The 11,948-nt window shown below is 36.2% G+C and overlaps 1 protein-coding gene across 44 annotated transcripts in view; it reads right to left on the bottom strand.

Annotated features, from left to right (window-relative positions):
• SLMAP (sarcolemma associated protein) overlaps nucleotides 1-11,948 on the bottom strand; it is a 269,063-nt gene that overhangs the window by 130,765 nt on the left and 126,350 nt on the right. For 31 of the 44 annotated variants that reach the window (XM_081819539.1, XM_081819608.1, XM_081819577.1 and 28 more), the window contains one exon: nucleotides 3,780-3,839. In XM_081819539.1, coding sequence (XP_081675665.1) covers nucleotides 3,780-3,839 — 60 coding nt within the window. Of the gene's footprint in view, nucleotides 1-3,725; nucleotides 3,840-11,948 lie in introns of all 44 variants that reach the window. The other 13 variants (XM_081819490.1, XM_081819522.1, XM_081819511.1 and 10 more) reach the window with 1 other exon arrangement.

Raw genomic sequence — 11,948 nt, 5'->3', positions numbered from 1 at the left:
TGTTAATATATATTGTTTTATAACCAACTAAATCAAGAGATATTTTCCATTTTGAAAGTAATCAGAAACATATCTAAAACCATTAATTAATATTAAAATATATTTAATACAATATTAAAATATAACTTCTTATGGCTATTTCATTAAGAACATCCCTAGAATTTGAAGTAGGTGATAGATTACAAGAAGCCTTTTGCTTCTTTTTTTCACTGCCATTTCTAGTCAAAGGCCAACTGCTGAGAGACACAGAGCTTAGATTAGAAGTGAAGTCACTGACCATGGAGACCCATGGGAATCCAATCTGTGACCTCTGGCGCATTCAGTGTGCTATAATCAGACATTTCTGAATGTTCTAGTTTTAATCACAAAGTTACAGTCTCAAACAAGCCAGGCTAATACATCTAATCTATACATAGATGGAAAAGGAACCATTCTCAGAGAATAAAAAAATGACTCTCTTCTGATTTTAATATTCTTGGCAATTTTATCAAGATATTGAGGTAAACCAAGAAGAATATGTTCTCAAAAGGATTCTTCTGGCTTAGGAGGAACTTATATTTTATATTTAGAGTATTAGCCAGAAAGGTAAAATTAAAGGTGGGACCAAATCTTCCATTAAGATCTTACTAGAATATAAGTACCATGAGGGCAGGGATTTTTGTCTGTTTTGTTGACTGCTATATCCTCATTGCAGAGAACAGTGTACAGTACATAGTACATAGTAGGTGCTCCAAAAAGAGATGTTTGAAGGCAAGAATCTATTTTGAATAAGAAGACAAGTCAAATCATGGCCTATCATTGTTATATCCTGAAATTATAACTGTTATATGGAGGCAAACCAAATCTATTCAAGAATGAAACACAGGAGGGGCGCCTGGGTGGCTCAGTCGTTAAGCGTCTGCCTTCGGCTCAGGTCATGATCCCAGGATCCTGGGATCGAGTCCCACATCGGGCTCCCTCCTCAGGGGGAAGCCTGCTTCTCCCTCTCCCACTCCCGCTGCTTGTGTTCCCGCTCTCGCTATCTCTGTCTCTGTCAAATAAATAAATAAAATCTTTAAAAAAAAAAAAAAAAGAATGAAACACAGGACACAACAAATGAGAGGTAAAGTATCTCTTCCTTTTCAAAACATCCATTCTTTAGCTATGAAGTGGCACCCAACTTTCTAGTATTAAAAAGTCCTTGGGGCGCCTGGGTGGCTCAGTCGTTAAGCGTTTGCCTTCGGCTCAGGTCATGATCCCAGGGTCCTGGGATAGAGCCCAGCATCGGGCTCCCTGCTATGCAGGAAGCCTGCTTCTCCCTCTCCCACTCTCCCTGCTTGTGTTCCCTCTCTCGCTGTGTCTCTATCAAATAAATAAAATCTTAAAAAAAAAATTAAAAAAAATCCTTACTGGTTGATTTTCTATGCAGTACTTAATCATTAAGATACATACCAATAATATATAGAAGGAAACAGAAGAATAGCTACCAACATCAATACCAAAACTGTTCCCAAACTGGAAAGTCTAAAACAACGTGAGTATTTTCACTGTATCTCTGAGAACACATAATGATGGATTGGCAAAACAAACATACTGGCCACAGACCACTTCCTACACCAATGGAACCATTAGTTGGAAAGAAAGCAAGAAGGGAAATGAGAATTAACATTTGTCAAATACCAGAATAATGCTTCTTGCTTTATAAGCAACATTTCATTAAATTCCCAGGAATTCCCAAATTCCCAAATTTCCAGGAAACTGAAGTTTAAACTGAAGTTTAAACTGAAGTTTAAAGAGTAAGTTGCCTGAGGGCATATAGCTAGTTAGTTGTGGAACCTGGATTTGAAACCATCTGTTTTACCTATTAGTATTCTTTCTACTTCTACCCTAAGGCCTCAGTAAACATCCAATGACTGCTAGTTGAGTGAGGGTTTAAACAGAAAGCACATGCAACCTATGATTACATTTTGCATTAGGTGAAATATCTGAAATACTAAGACTTATAAGACCTGGTAATTGGCTATCTCTAGCAACTGTTATTTTCAATACAGAAAAGAAATTCTATCAAAAACATCACCCATGAAAGGCTTTTAAAAATAAAACAACTTAGACAAATCCAAAAGAAATACTTTATAGCCAGATACAAAGCATTTAAAATGTAACTTATCTCAGCCATCTAGTTTGTTACAAGGATTAGTGTACCTCTGCATGCTAACTTTGAGAAATGCTTATAAAAAATGCTGACTGCTGACAGAAAAATCTCTGGGTATATAAAACTTGGATCTGTATTATCATTCTTAAAGGATGTATTTTATTCACTTGCATGGACTTACTTGCTATTATTTATTTAATAAATGCCCTCATTACTCGACATTTATGTTTTCCTCTTTTTGCTTTTAAAACATTGAAGCAAATACCCTTGCATATTTGTCCAATTTGTTTCTTAATATAAAAACCCAGAAGTGGAATTGCTGGATCAAAATGCGTGCTCTTTAAAGCTTTTAACACATATTTTATATCCAGGTTTCAGAAGCAAATCAGTAAAGATGGCACAAATCTTTTTCAATAATGACATCACATAATTTCAAGCGAATATATTCTAATTCAGAATGCATTAAATAGAAGCACTAAAGTAGCAAGATATTTTTCTTTAATTAAAGGACTGATTTTTTTTCTAAGGCTCTACTTCCACCTCAGTGTGCTGGCTATTCAACTAATCTGCATAGGCATTTGGGTGGTGAAGTAAAAGCTATGTTAAAATCTGTTCTCATCTCACTTTAATTAGATGAAATAAATTGCCACATGTACTAAAAATAGTTCACTGCTCTGAAACCCAATGCCTGTTTGCCAGAACAATATTAGTGATGCATATTCTATGCATTCTTTCCCCAAATATGGCATCTGCCATGCACATAATTCAGAATGGAAGCCACCAGATACTTGAAATAACATTCTCCTTTTAAATATTGTTAAAAGCCAAAATGGATCCAGTTAGTTTCATAAAACAGAATGTACTGAAATGGAGTATTCCAAACTTTTATCACTCATTGTTTTAACTGACCAAAAAGATTGTGAATCTACTTATAAACTTTATGCTAGTAGGTTCTGATGAAAGTCCTAAAATTATAATGAGCATATCATACCAAATTTATTTGTCCAATTTCCCTAATGCATAAGAGTGACTTGACAATATAATGCTTTAAAACACACTTTTCTTCTCTGACAATTGTAACAGAAGAGAACTAATAGAATAAACTATTTCAGGCAATTTTAAGACTACCCATTATAAATGGAAGAAGACGCTACATAATTACTTTTGTTTAAATCAAATTGATATGCCAAAAATTAAGATAATATTAAATTTCATAAGGAACGTTAAAGGTAGGAAAATCACAGAAATAGAACGGCAAGCATTTTTCACCTGTTGTTTCAAAAAAGATTTATGTTGTGTTTAATTAAAATTTTTTATCAAATATAACAAATACCAAATATCAAAGCTGAAAATAATGCTAGAAGTGAGACAGATCAGAACAAATCTTTTAAAACCTAACAAAACATATTTCAAGCACTTTTAAGAAAAAATACATATATATACCCATTTAAAAAGAAACTTTCTAATTAAGATATCCTTCTTAAGACAGAACTCCAACTATTTTATATTAATACTGTTACTGGATTGCCATCTGGTGAGCTATAAGAAACAAATTGATGGTTAAAATACTATGACCTTGGAAATGTACACTAACCTCCATTATCCAAAAGAGTGGTCAAAACCCACAGAAAACCAACAGAAAACGAACCTTTTGAAAGCTTTGTTTCTTCTACCACTTTGGTTAGATGCCCCTCGACGATCAGCTTCTCTGCCAAAGAAAACAAATGTTACTATCCAAGCCCAAACCGAGTAGCATTTCCCTGAGCGGGGCAGTGTAACACATTCCATGACCAAATTTAAAGATGATAATATTACTCCCATGACTAGGCTTGTACAAAAACTTGAAGCTGGAAGGAGAACTAAGAAAACTCAAACTATAATAGAGCAATGAGATTAATGCAGAAATCTGGGGGTAGGTGGGCAATTTGCCTTTAATTTTCATTAGTTTTTACCTTATCTAAAAAGCCTAGACCTTTTAAAAAAGGACTCAGAATAAACAAAGAAATCCTCTTTAAATCAAGGATATGAAGTTGAAATAAAGGAATTCTGAAAAAGTATTTATTTAAATAAAGAAGTAATATAAATTATGTTATACCAATAGTTTACTTTTCCCTATTGATACAATTCAGCAGAGATGCATATATGACATGCTTCAGTAAAACGAATCTTTTTTTTTAAGATTTTATTTATTTATTTGACAGAGAGAGAGAGAGACAGGGAGAAAGGCAACACAAGCAGGGGGAGTGGGAGAGGGAGAAGCAGGCTTCCAGCCAAGCAGGGAGCCCGATGCAGGGTTTCGATCTCAGGACCCTGGGATCATGACCTGAGCCGAAGGCAGACACTTAACGACTGAGCCACCCAGGCATCCTTAAAATGAATCATTTTTAAAGATATTAAAACAAATACTGTTTTGTTTTGTTTTATAGGGGATTCTCTGTAAAGGTATAATGTAGCTTCTTTATAATTCATTTAAATTCAGATCTCCATATTCTATATTTTACTGAGAAGGATATCTGTTCTGTATATCCCCTTATTTAATCCTGTATGTCAGTTGGTCTCCTTGAATTTACACTTTTGCAGTATGTGAAGTCATTTCTCTATTCCTTCACTCTTCAACCCAATGCAGTTTGGTTTATGCTCCCCACTCAACCACCGAAACTGTTCCAAGATCACTATAACCTCCTCCCTGCCAAAGGCCATGGCTCCTTTTCATAATTTTTACTTTGTATAGGCTCTCTGCAGTATGTGGCACTGTTTGCCCCTGTTCCTTAAATCTTTTTTTTTTTAAGTCAAAGTAATAGATTTAGATAATTTTAAAAGGCAGTCCTACAAGATGTATAATGTAAGCTGTCCTTCCCATCTTCTGTCCTACTCTACTCCATTCTTGAAATTCACTTCCCAGAGAAGCAACTTTTCTTTCTTTCTTTTTTTTTAAGCAACAACTTTTAACTTCAAGCCATTTCTTCTGGTATTCATATTTATATTTCTAAGTAAAATACTGCTATTTCTTCACTTTTCCATTTTAGACACTATTTACTGACAATCTCTTATAGATGACTAAAAAAGGACTTAGAGTCCTTTTTTACTATCATCCTCCTAAGAGTTACATTTTGTCCATCTATACTCAGTATGTATAATATGACTATTATTTATATTTGAGTCATATGCTAAAATTATATTTCTCTGCTTGTACCTTCTTATACAATATGTAGTGATTTTGGAGCTTGCAATACCTTGTTTTATTTTGCTAACTTTTTATATATCTATCTCAAACATAGCCCAAGTTGTTTTTTTTTTTCTTTTGCCCAAGTTCTTACAGAACCATAAAAACTCTCAATACTGTCAAACATATCAGGTAATCCATCACATTATATATCCCCGTCTGTCCCTTCCCCCAGCCCTTTAATATTCCTGCTCCAGTCTGGGCTGTATCCAAAATCCCCTACCCCTGGAATCCAAATCTTTCTCATCCTGTTTTATTCCCTTGTTTTAGTGTAACATATCCTCAGTTAATTTCCTGAAAGGGGGCTGACAGAAGGTAAATGCTTTGACTTTGTTCCTCTGAAAATGTTAGTGTTCTACTCTCACATTTGACTGATGGTTTAAATAGATACACAATTCTACAGGAAATAATTTTCCTTCAAAATTTTGAAAGCATTGTTCCACTGTCTTCTAGCTTCAAATGAGAAGGTGAGTCCTGTTCCTCAGTATGCATGGTAGAGACTTCCTGTGTTCAGCAAAGCCTGCTGTGCCTGCCCTTTCTGGGCACCTGGGAGACTGAATATTCCAAACACCCTAGCACTAATGAAGGTCCACATGACTGGTTCTAGCCAGGGCCAAAGCATTTAAGAAAGAGTAGAAGGAGTAGAAGTTTTCTATACTTCCATCTTCCCTCCATTCTAGAAACCATGTGCTGAGATGGCAAAATTCTTTATCATAAGATGGTGAAGCCTCCATGAACTTAGATCCCTGAATAACAACATGGAACAGTGTTGTCTCCTTCACCATGGACATGTAGCATGAGTGCAAAAAAATATTTGTGGAATTAAGCCATTCAGATTTCAGAAGCTTATTTATTGCTATATTATAATTTAGTTTATTATGACTAATAGAGTATGAGATCCTTTGTTTCTCTTTGGCAATTTTCAGAATCGTCTCTTTATCCCTGGTGTTCTTAAATTTCATATACTCAGAACATGGTCTTTTTCTTTTCTTTTTTTGGTGAAATTCACATAACACAAAATAATCATTTTATTTTTTTAAATTTTATTTTATTATGTTATGTTAATCACCATACATTACATCATTAGTTTTTGATGTAGTGTTCCATGATTCATTGTTTGCATATAACACCCAGCGCTCCATTCAATACATGCCCTCTTACAAAATAATCATTTTAAAGAGAACAATTCAGTGGCATTTAGTACATTCACAATGTTATGCAACCACACCCTCCATCCAGTTCCAAAACATTTTTACCACCCCAAAAGGAAACCTCATGCTCATTAAGAATTTACTTCCCATCCTCCCTTCCCAGCCCCAGCTATTACTCGTCTGCTTTCCCTCTGTGAATTCCTATTCTGGATATTTCATATAAATACCATCACACAATATGTGAATTTCTGTGTCTGGCTTAGTGTGTGTGTTCTAAAATATATTGTGTTGAACGTTCAGTGCGTCCTTTCAGTTTAGAAGCTCATTATCTTCAATCCCGGGGAATTACCTTCTATTCTATTTCACTGACAAATTCTTCTCTTTTTCATTCCTCCTCTTTTCCTACTCTCTCCCTTCCCACACCCTGGAAATCTTATTATTCAGATGTTAGAGCTCCAGGACCAATTCCCTAATTTTCTTAAATTTCCCACCCTTTTTTTTCTTAAATAAAACCTCAAGCCAACTCTTGTCTTTTTTGTTATATTTTCTGGAATATTTCTTCTACTTTCTTTTCTAACACCAACTCAAAAAGATATATGCACCCCCATGTGCACTGCAGCATTATTTACAGTAGCCAAGATATGGAAACAACCTAGGTGTCCAGTGATGCATGAATGGATAAAGAAATATATATATTACTCAGCCATAAAAAAAATGAAATCTTGCCTTTTGGGACAACACGGATGGACCCTGAGGATATTATACTAAGTGAAATAAAAAAGTCAGACACAGAAAGACAAATACCATATGATCTCACTTACATGTGGAATTAAAAAAAAACAACAAGCTCATACATACAGAGAACAGATTGGTGGTTGCCAGAGGCAGGAGGCATGGGGGTGAGAGAAATGGGTGAAGGGGATCAAAAGGTTAAAAAAAAAAAAAGACCTTAAGCATAATGCAGAACACAAAAGCCATATGTGAAAGGACAGACAGATTTGACCTCATATAAATTAAAATTTTCTGATCAAACCCACTATCAACACAGGTAAAGGGCCAGTGACAGACATGGAGAAAATATTTAAAAAATAAAGAGCAGATAAAAGGTTATTATTCATTCATTGAACAACTAATTAGGGGGTACCTACTATGTGCCAGATATTCTCCTAGGTGCTAGAAACATTAGAATGAACAAATGACAAAATTCCTGCCCTCCTGGTTCTTACATTCTAATGGGGTGAGGAGGGAGAGATGATAAAGAAGTAAACAAGTAGTATATCAGATGGAGATTATGTAGAAAAATAAAGCACGGAAGAAGGAAAGGGAGCATGTGGATGGCAAAGATGTGAGGCCCTCCAAAAATGAATGAGAAAAAGTCAAACAACACAGCGGAAAAGGGGCAAAGAATAACAACATTGAATTCACAGGCCAAGAAAAGCAAATGTCCAGTAAATGTGAAATTTATGGTCTATCCGCTGAAACAATGCGGTGGCATTATTCGCTCATCAGTTTGGCAAACATTCAATACCAGGAGGGGTGAGTAATCTTGTGTCCTTCTGGTGGGAGTGTGAATTGGTATCATTTTTTTTTAGAGGGCAATTTTGACAGAACTTATCCAAATGTTGAAAGCACATGTCCTCTGACCCACAGCCCCTATTCTGTGTATTACTCAGGAAAGAGACAACTGTACAAAGATTTTCAATGCAGCATTGTCTGTATTTAGGGAGGGAGTGGAATACAAACTTTTTTTTTTTTTAAAAGAAAAAGAACCTTTATTATTATGTTGCTTATGGAGATGCAGTCATTATGCATTAGGTGGGCATATGACCAGGCACTCTGGGTAGCTCTACGTTAAATCAACTTCATGAGGCTTTCGATCATTTTAGGGCCCTTATAGCTCTTACCATTAAATTGCTTTGCATTGTAAATGGAGAAGCTATCACTTTAATTCTGTTAAAAAGCCTATCATAACAGTGGGTTGATTATGTATCATTAAAGTATACACAGTTATTTCAGTTATTTATGACCGTTAACAAATCACCCCAAAACTTCGTGGTTTAACATAACAACCGATTATTTGCTTGGAATACAAAATTTTTATAGCTCTACCAAGAAAAAAGAAAGTATTAATCTTCAAGATCTCTGTCACAACAACAAAAATTCATTTTAAATAGTATTAACTACATTTGCATAATTTCTAAATGTTGATGTCTAGTCTAGCTCTCTCTCTTAGGTCTCAGAACACTATTGTCTAACTACTTCCCAAACATCTTCATCCAGAAATCCCTTGGGAACTTCATCTCACCATGTCTAAAATGGAATTTCTCTTCCTTTCTCTTGGATGGATTTGGTATCTCTTCTCGTTCATAGTCCGTCATTCCTATCTCTAATAAGCTACACTGCAGCTATCTATTTTTGTCTACCTTTCCCAACATACTATGAACTCTTTGAGGAATACATTCATTCCTTCAAATATTTACTCTGTACAGGTAAAATACTAGGTACTCCTCATGGATTATTACCAAGATAAACGTGTTAAATGTAGGAATTTAGAGTCTAGTGGAAGCTGGGAGGTATCTCATCAATAATTTAATTCCCAACACAATGCCGACACATAAAACAGGTTCTACAAATGTTGTTACATGAATATAGCAAATAATAAAATAATATAAATGCAGACTTTGAAAGCCATTACAATCTTTCTCTAGTATGTTGAAGATCTAAGCACCACCTTGTTTAAAAAATTCCAACCACACCTTAGGAGTAAATTATTGCTCAAAATGCTCACCCTTAGAACAAAATCTGAAGTCCCTACCATGACCTACAAAGTCTACATGATCTAGGCCAGGGGTCAGCCAACTACAGTCCCACAGGGCCAAATGCAGCCTGCTGCCTGTTGGGTAAATAAGGTTTTAGAGGGACACAGCCAGGTCCATTCATGTATGTATTGTCCACAGCTGCTTTCCTCTACAACGGCAGAGTTTAGTAGTTGTAACAGAGAGACGTTATAGCCCACAAAGCCTAAAATATTTACTATCTGGCCCTTTATCACACAGACACACAAAAAAGACATTTTTATTGTTCTAAAGCTCCAATTTGAGACCAGTCCCAGTTTTCATAGTTTCTATCTCACACACTCCTTCCCAAGACACATGTACACCTTACTCAGCTTAGTCCCAAATCTGTTCAAATCCCACATGGTACCTTTTGGCTACCTATGGTCTTACATTCTTTTATTTTTCTTCAGTGGACTTACTACTACCTGACATGTTATTAGTTTATTAGTTTTTGTTTGCCCCAAAGAATGTGAAATCCATGAAGGCAAAGCTTTCCTTGTCTTGTTCATTTCTATACCCCCAACACCTAAAAGAAGGCCTGGTATATACAATGCAGATGCTTAATACAGATTTGTGGAATGAATGAATTGAACATTTTTAAAGGGATCAAATATGGAAAAATTATTTGAATGTTTTCCTCATTCTAAAAAACTAAGAATTAAATATGCAAAATGTTTTTGCACAGTACTAATATCAAAGTGCTAAATAATAATTACCTTCTGCTATTGTCACTATTGAAGTTATTTAAGGTTATATTCTCAAATCTGGTGAAGCATTAGTGGCCTGTAATTAAATAATTGAGGAAAAGGGGCATCCCTGTGTCAGGTTCCTTGCTCAGTGGGGAGTCTGCTTCTCCCTCTCCTCTGACCCTCCCTCCCATTTGTGCTCTCTCTCTCAAATAAATAAAATCTTCTAAAAATATTTTTTAAAAAATAAATAATTGAGGAAAAGAACACTTTTTTTTTTTTTTAAGATTTTATTTATTTATTTGACAGAGAGAGAGAGTTAGCGAGAGCAGGAACACAAGCAGGGGAGTGGGAGAGGGAGAAGCAGGCTTCCCGCCGAGCAGGGAGCCCGATGTGGGGCTCGATCCCAGGACCCTGGGATCACGACCTGAGCCGAAGGCAGACGCTTAACGACTGAGCCACCCAGGCACCCCGAAAAGAACACTTTTATAAAAAGCTTCTGGGGCACCTGGTGGCTCAGTCAATTAGATGCCTGACTCTTGATCTCAGGGTTGTCGGTTCGAATCCCGCGTTGGGGTCCACACTAGGCATGGAGCCTACTTAAAAAAAAAGTTTCTAACCACTGGTTCTCAAACTTGGGGTGGACACCTCAATTCTTTGGGAGTACTAAAAGTCAGAGGCCACTCTGGGACTCAGAAGAGAACCTCCATGTAATGATAAAAGCGGGTCTTGAAAGAGCTATTTGGCTTGGCACAACTGAAAGATAAAGTAGAGGATATTCTTTCTTTTTAAAAACTCCCTCTTTTTAAGGGATATTCTAGAGAGATAATTATTCATTTTCTGCTCTTTTAAAACCATACTTTAAAAAAAATTATTCATTTATTAGAGAGCGCACACGCACATGTGAGCATGAGGGGAGGCAGAGCTAAGCAGGGAGCCTGACGGCAGGGCTCGATCCCAGGACTCTGAGATCACCGCCCCAGCCGAGGGCAGACACTTAACCACCTGAGCCACCCAGGGGCCCTAAACCATACTTATTTATTGTGAAAAATAACACACAGAAAGGGACACAAAACACATAGGTACAGGTTAATAAATTTTTTTTAAAGCAAATATTTATATGGCTACAACTCAAATCAAGAAACAGAACCTAACCACAACCCCCTAAAGCTTCCTACAATTCCTGTTCCAATGAAAACCCCATAAAGGTAACTACTATCTTGACCTACTTCATAGGTACTACCATCCCATTCTACAAATGAGGAAAATGAGGTTTATTTTATTTATTTATTTTTTAAAGATTTTATTTATTTATTCATGAGAGACAGAGAGAGAGAGAGAGAGACAGAGAGAGAGAGACAGAGAGAAGCAGGCTCCCAAGGAGCAGAGAGCCCGATGTGGGACTCGATCCTGGGACCTTGGGATCATGACTGGAGCCGAAGGCAGACGCTTAACCATCTGAGCCATCCAGGCGCCTGGAAAATGAGGTTTAAAGAGGTTAAAATGCCCAGAGTCCTACTGCCAGTGAGGGACCAAATGGGAATTTATGTCAAGAATCCTCTGATCCAATTCTAAACATCATAGATGAAAATGAGCTACAGTCGCCTAAAAGGTCATTAAAAGGAAATACGGCAAAGAAACTGAGATTAGAATTAACATCAAATACAAGCAAAGTAAAAATTAACAATCAGCATTCAACATCAAGCCAACCATTTATTTCCTTCACAGAGTAGTAGTTCAAAAAGTAGAAATAGAACTTTAGAACCTTACAGGGGAGGCCTAACTTTAATAATACAGACTTTCACAAGGTGATTCGTTTCTGCATCAAAATAAAATTAGTTAAAGCAAGTCCTGCTATAGAAGATAGTCTACCTTTTCATAAAAACAGTTTCAGAAGCTACTTGTTCTAAAACCTGAGAA

This window comes from Leptonychotes weddellii, chromosome 1 (genome assembly GCF_054177405.1).
Source record: "Leptonychotes weddellii isolate Sample4059 chromosome 1, ASM5417740v2, whole genome shotgun sequence".
NCBI lineage: Eukaryota > Metazoa > Chordata > Mammalia > Carnivora > Phocidae > Leptonychotes > Leptonychotes weddellii.
This window is presented reverse-complemented; position numbering and strand designations above follow the sequence as displayed.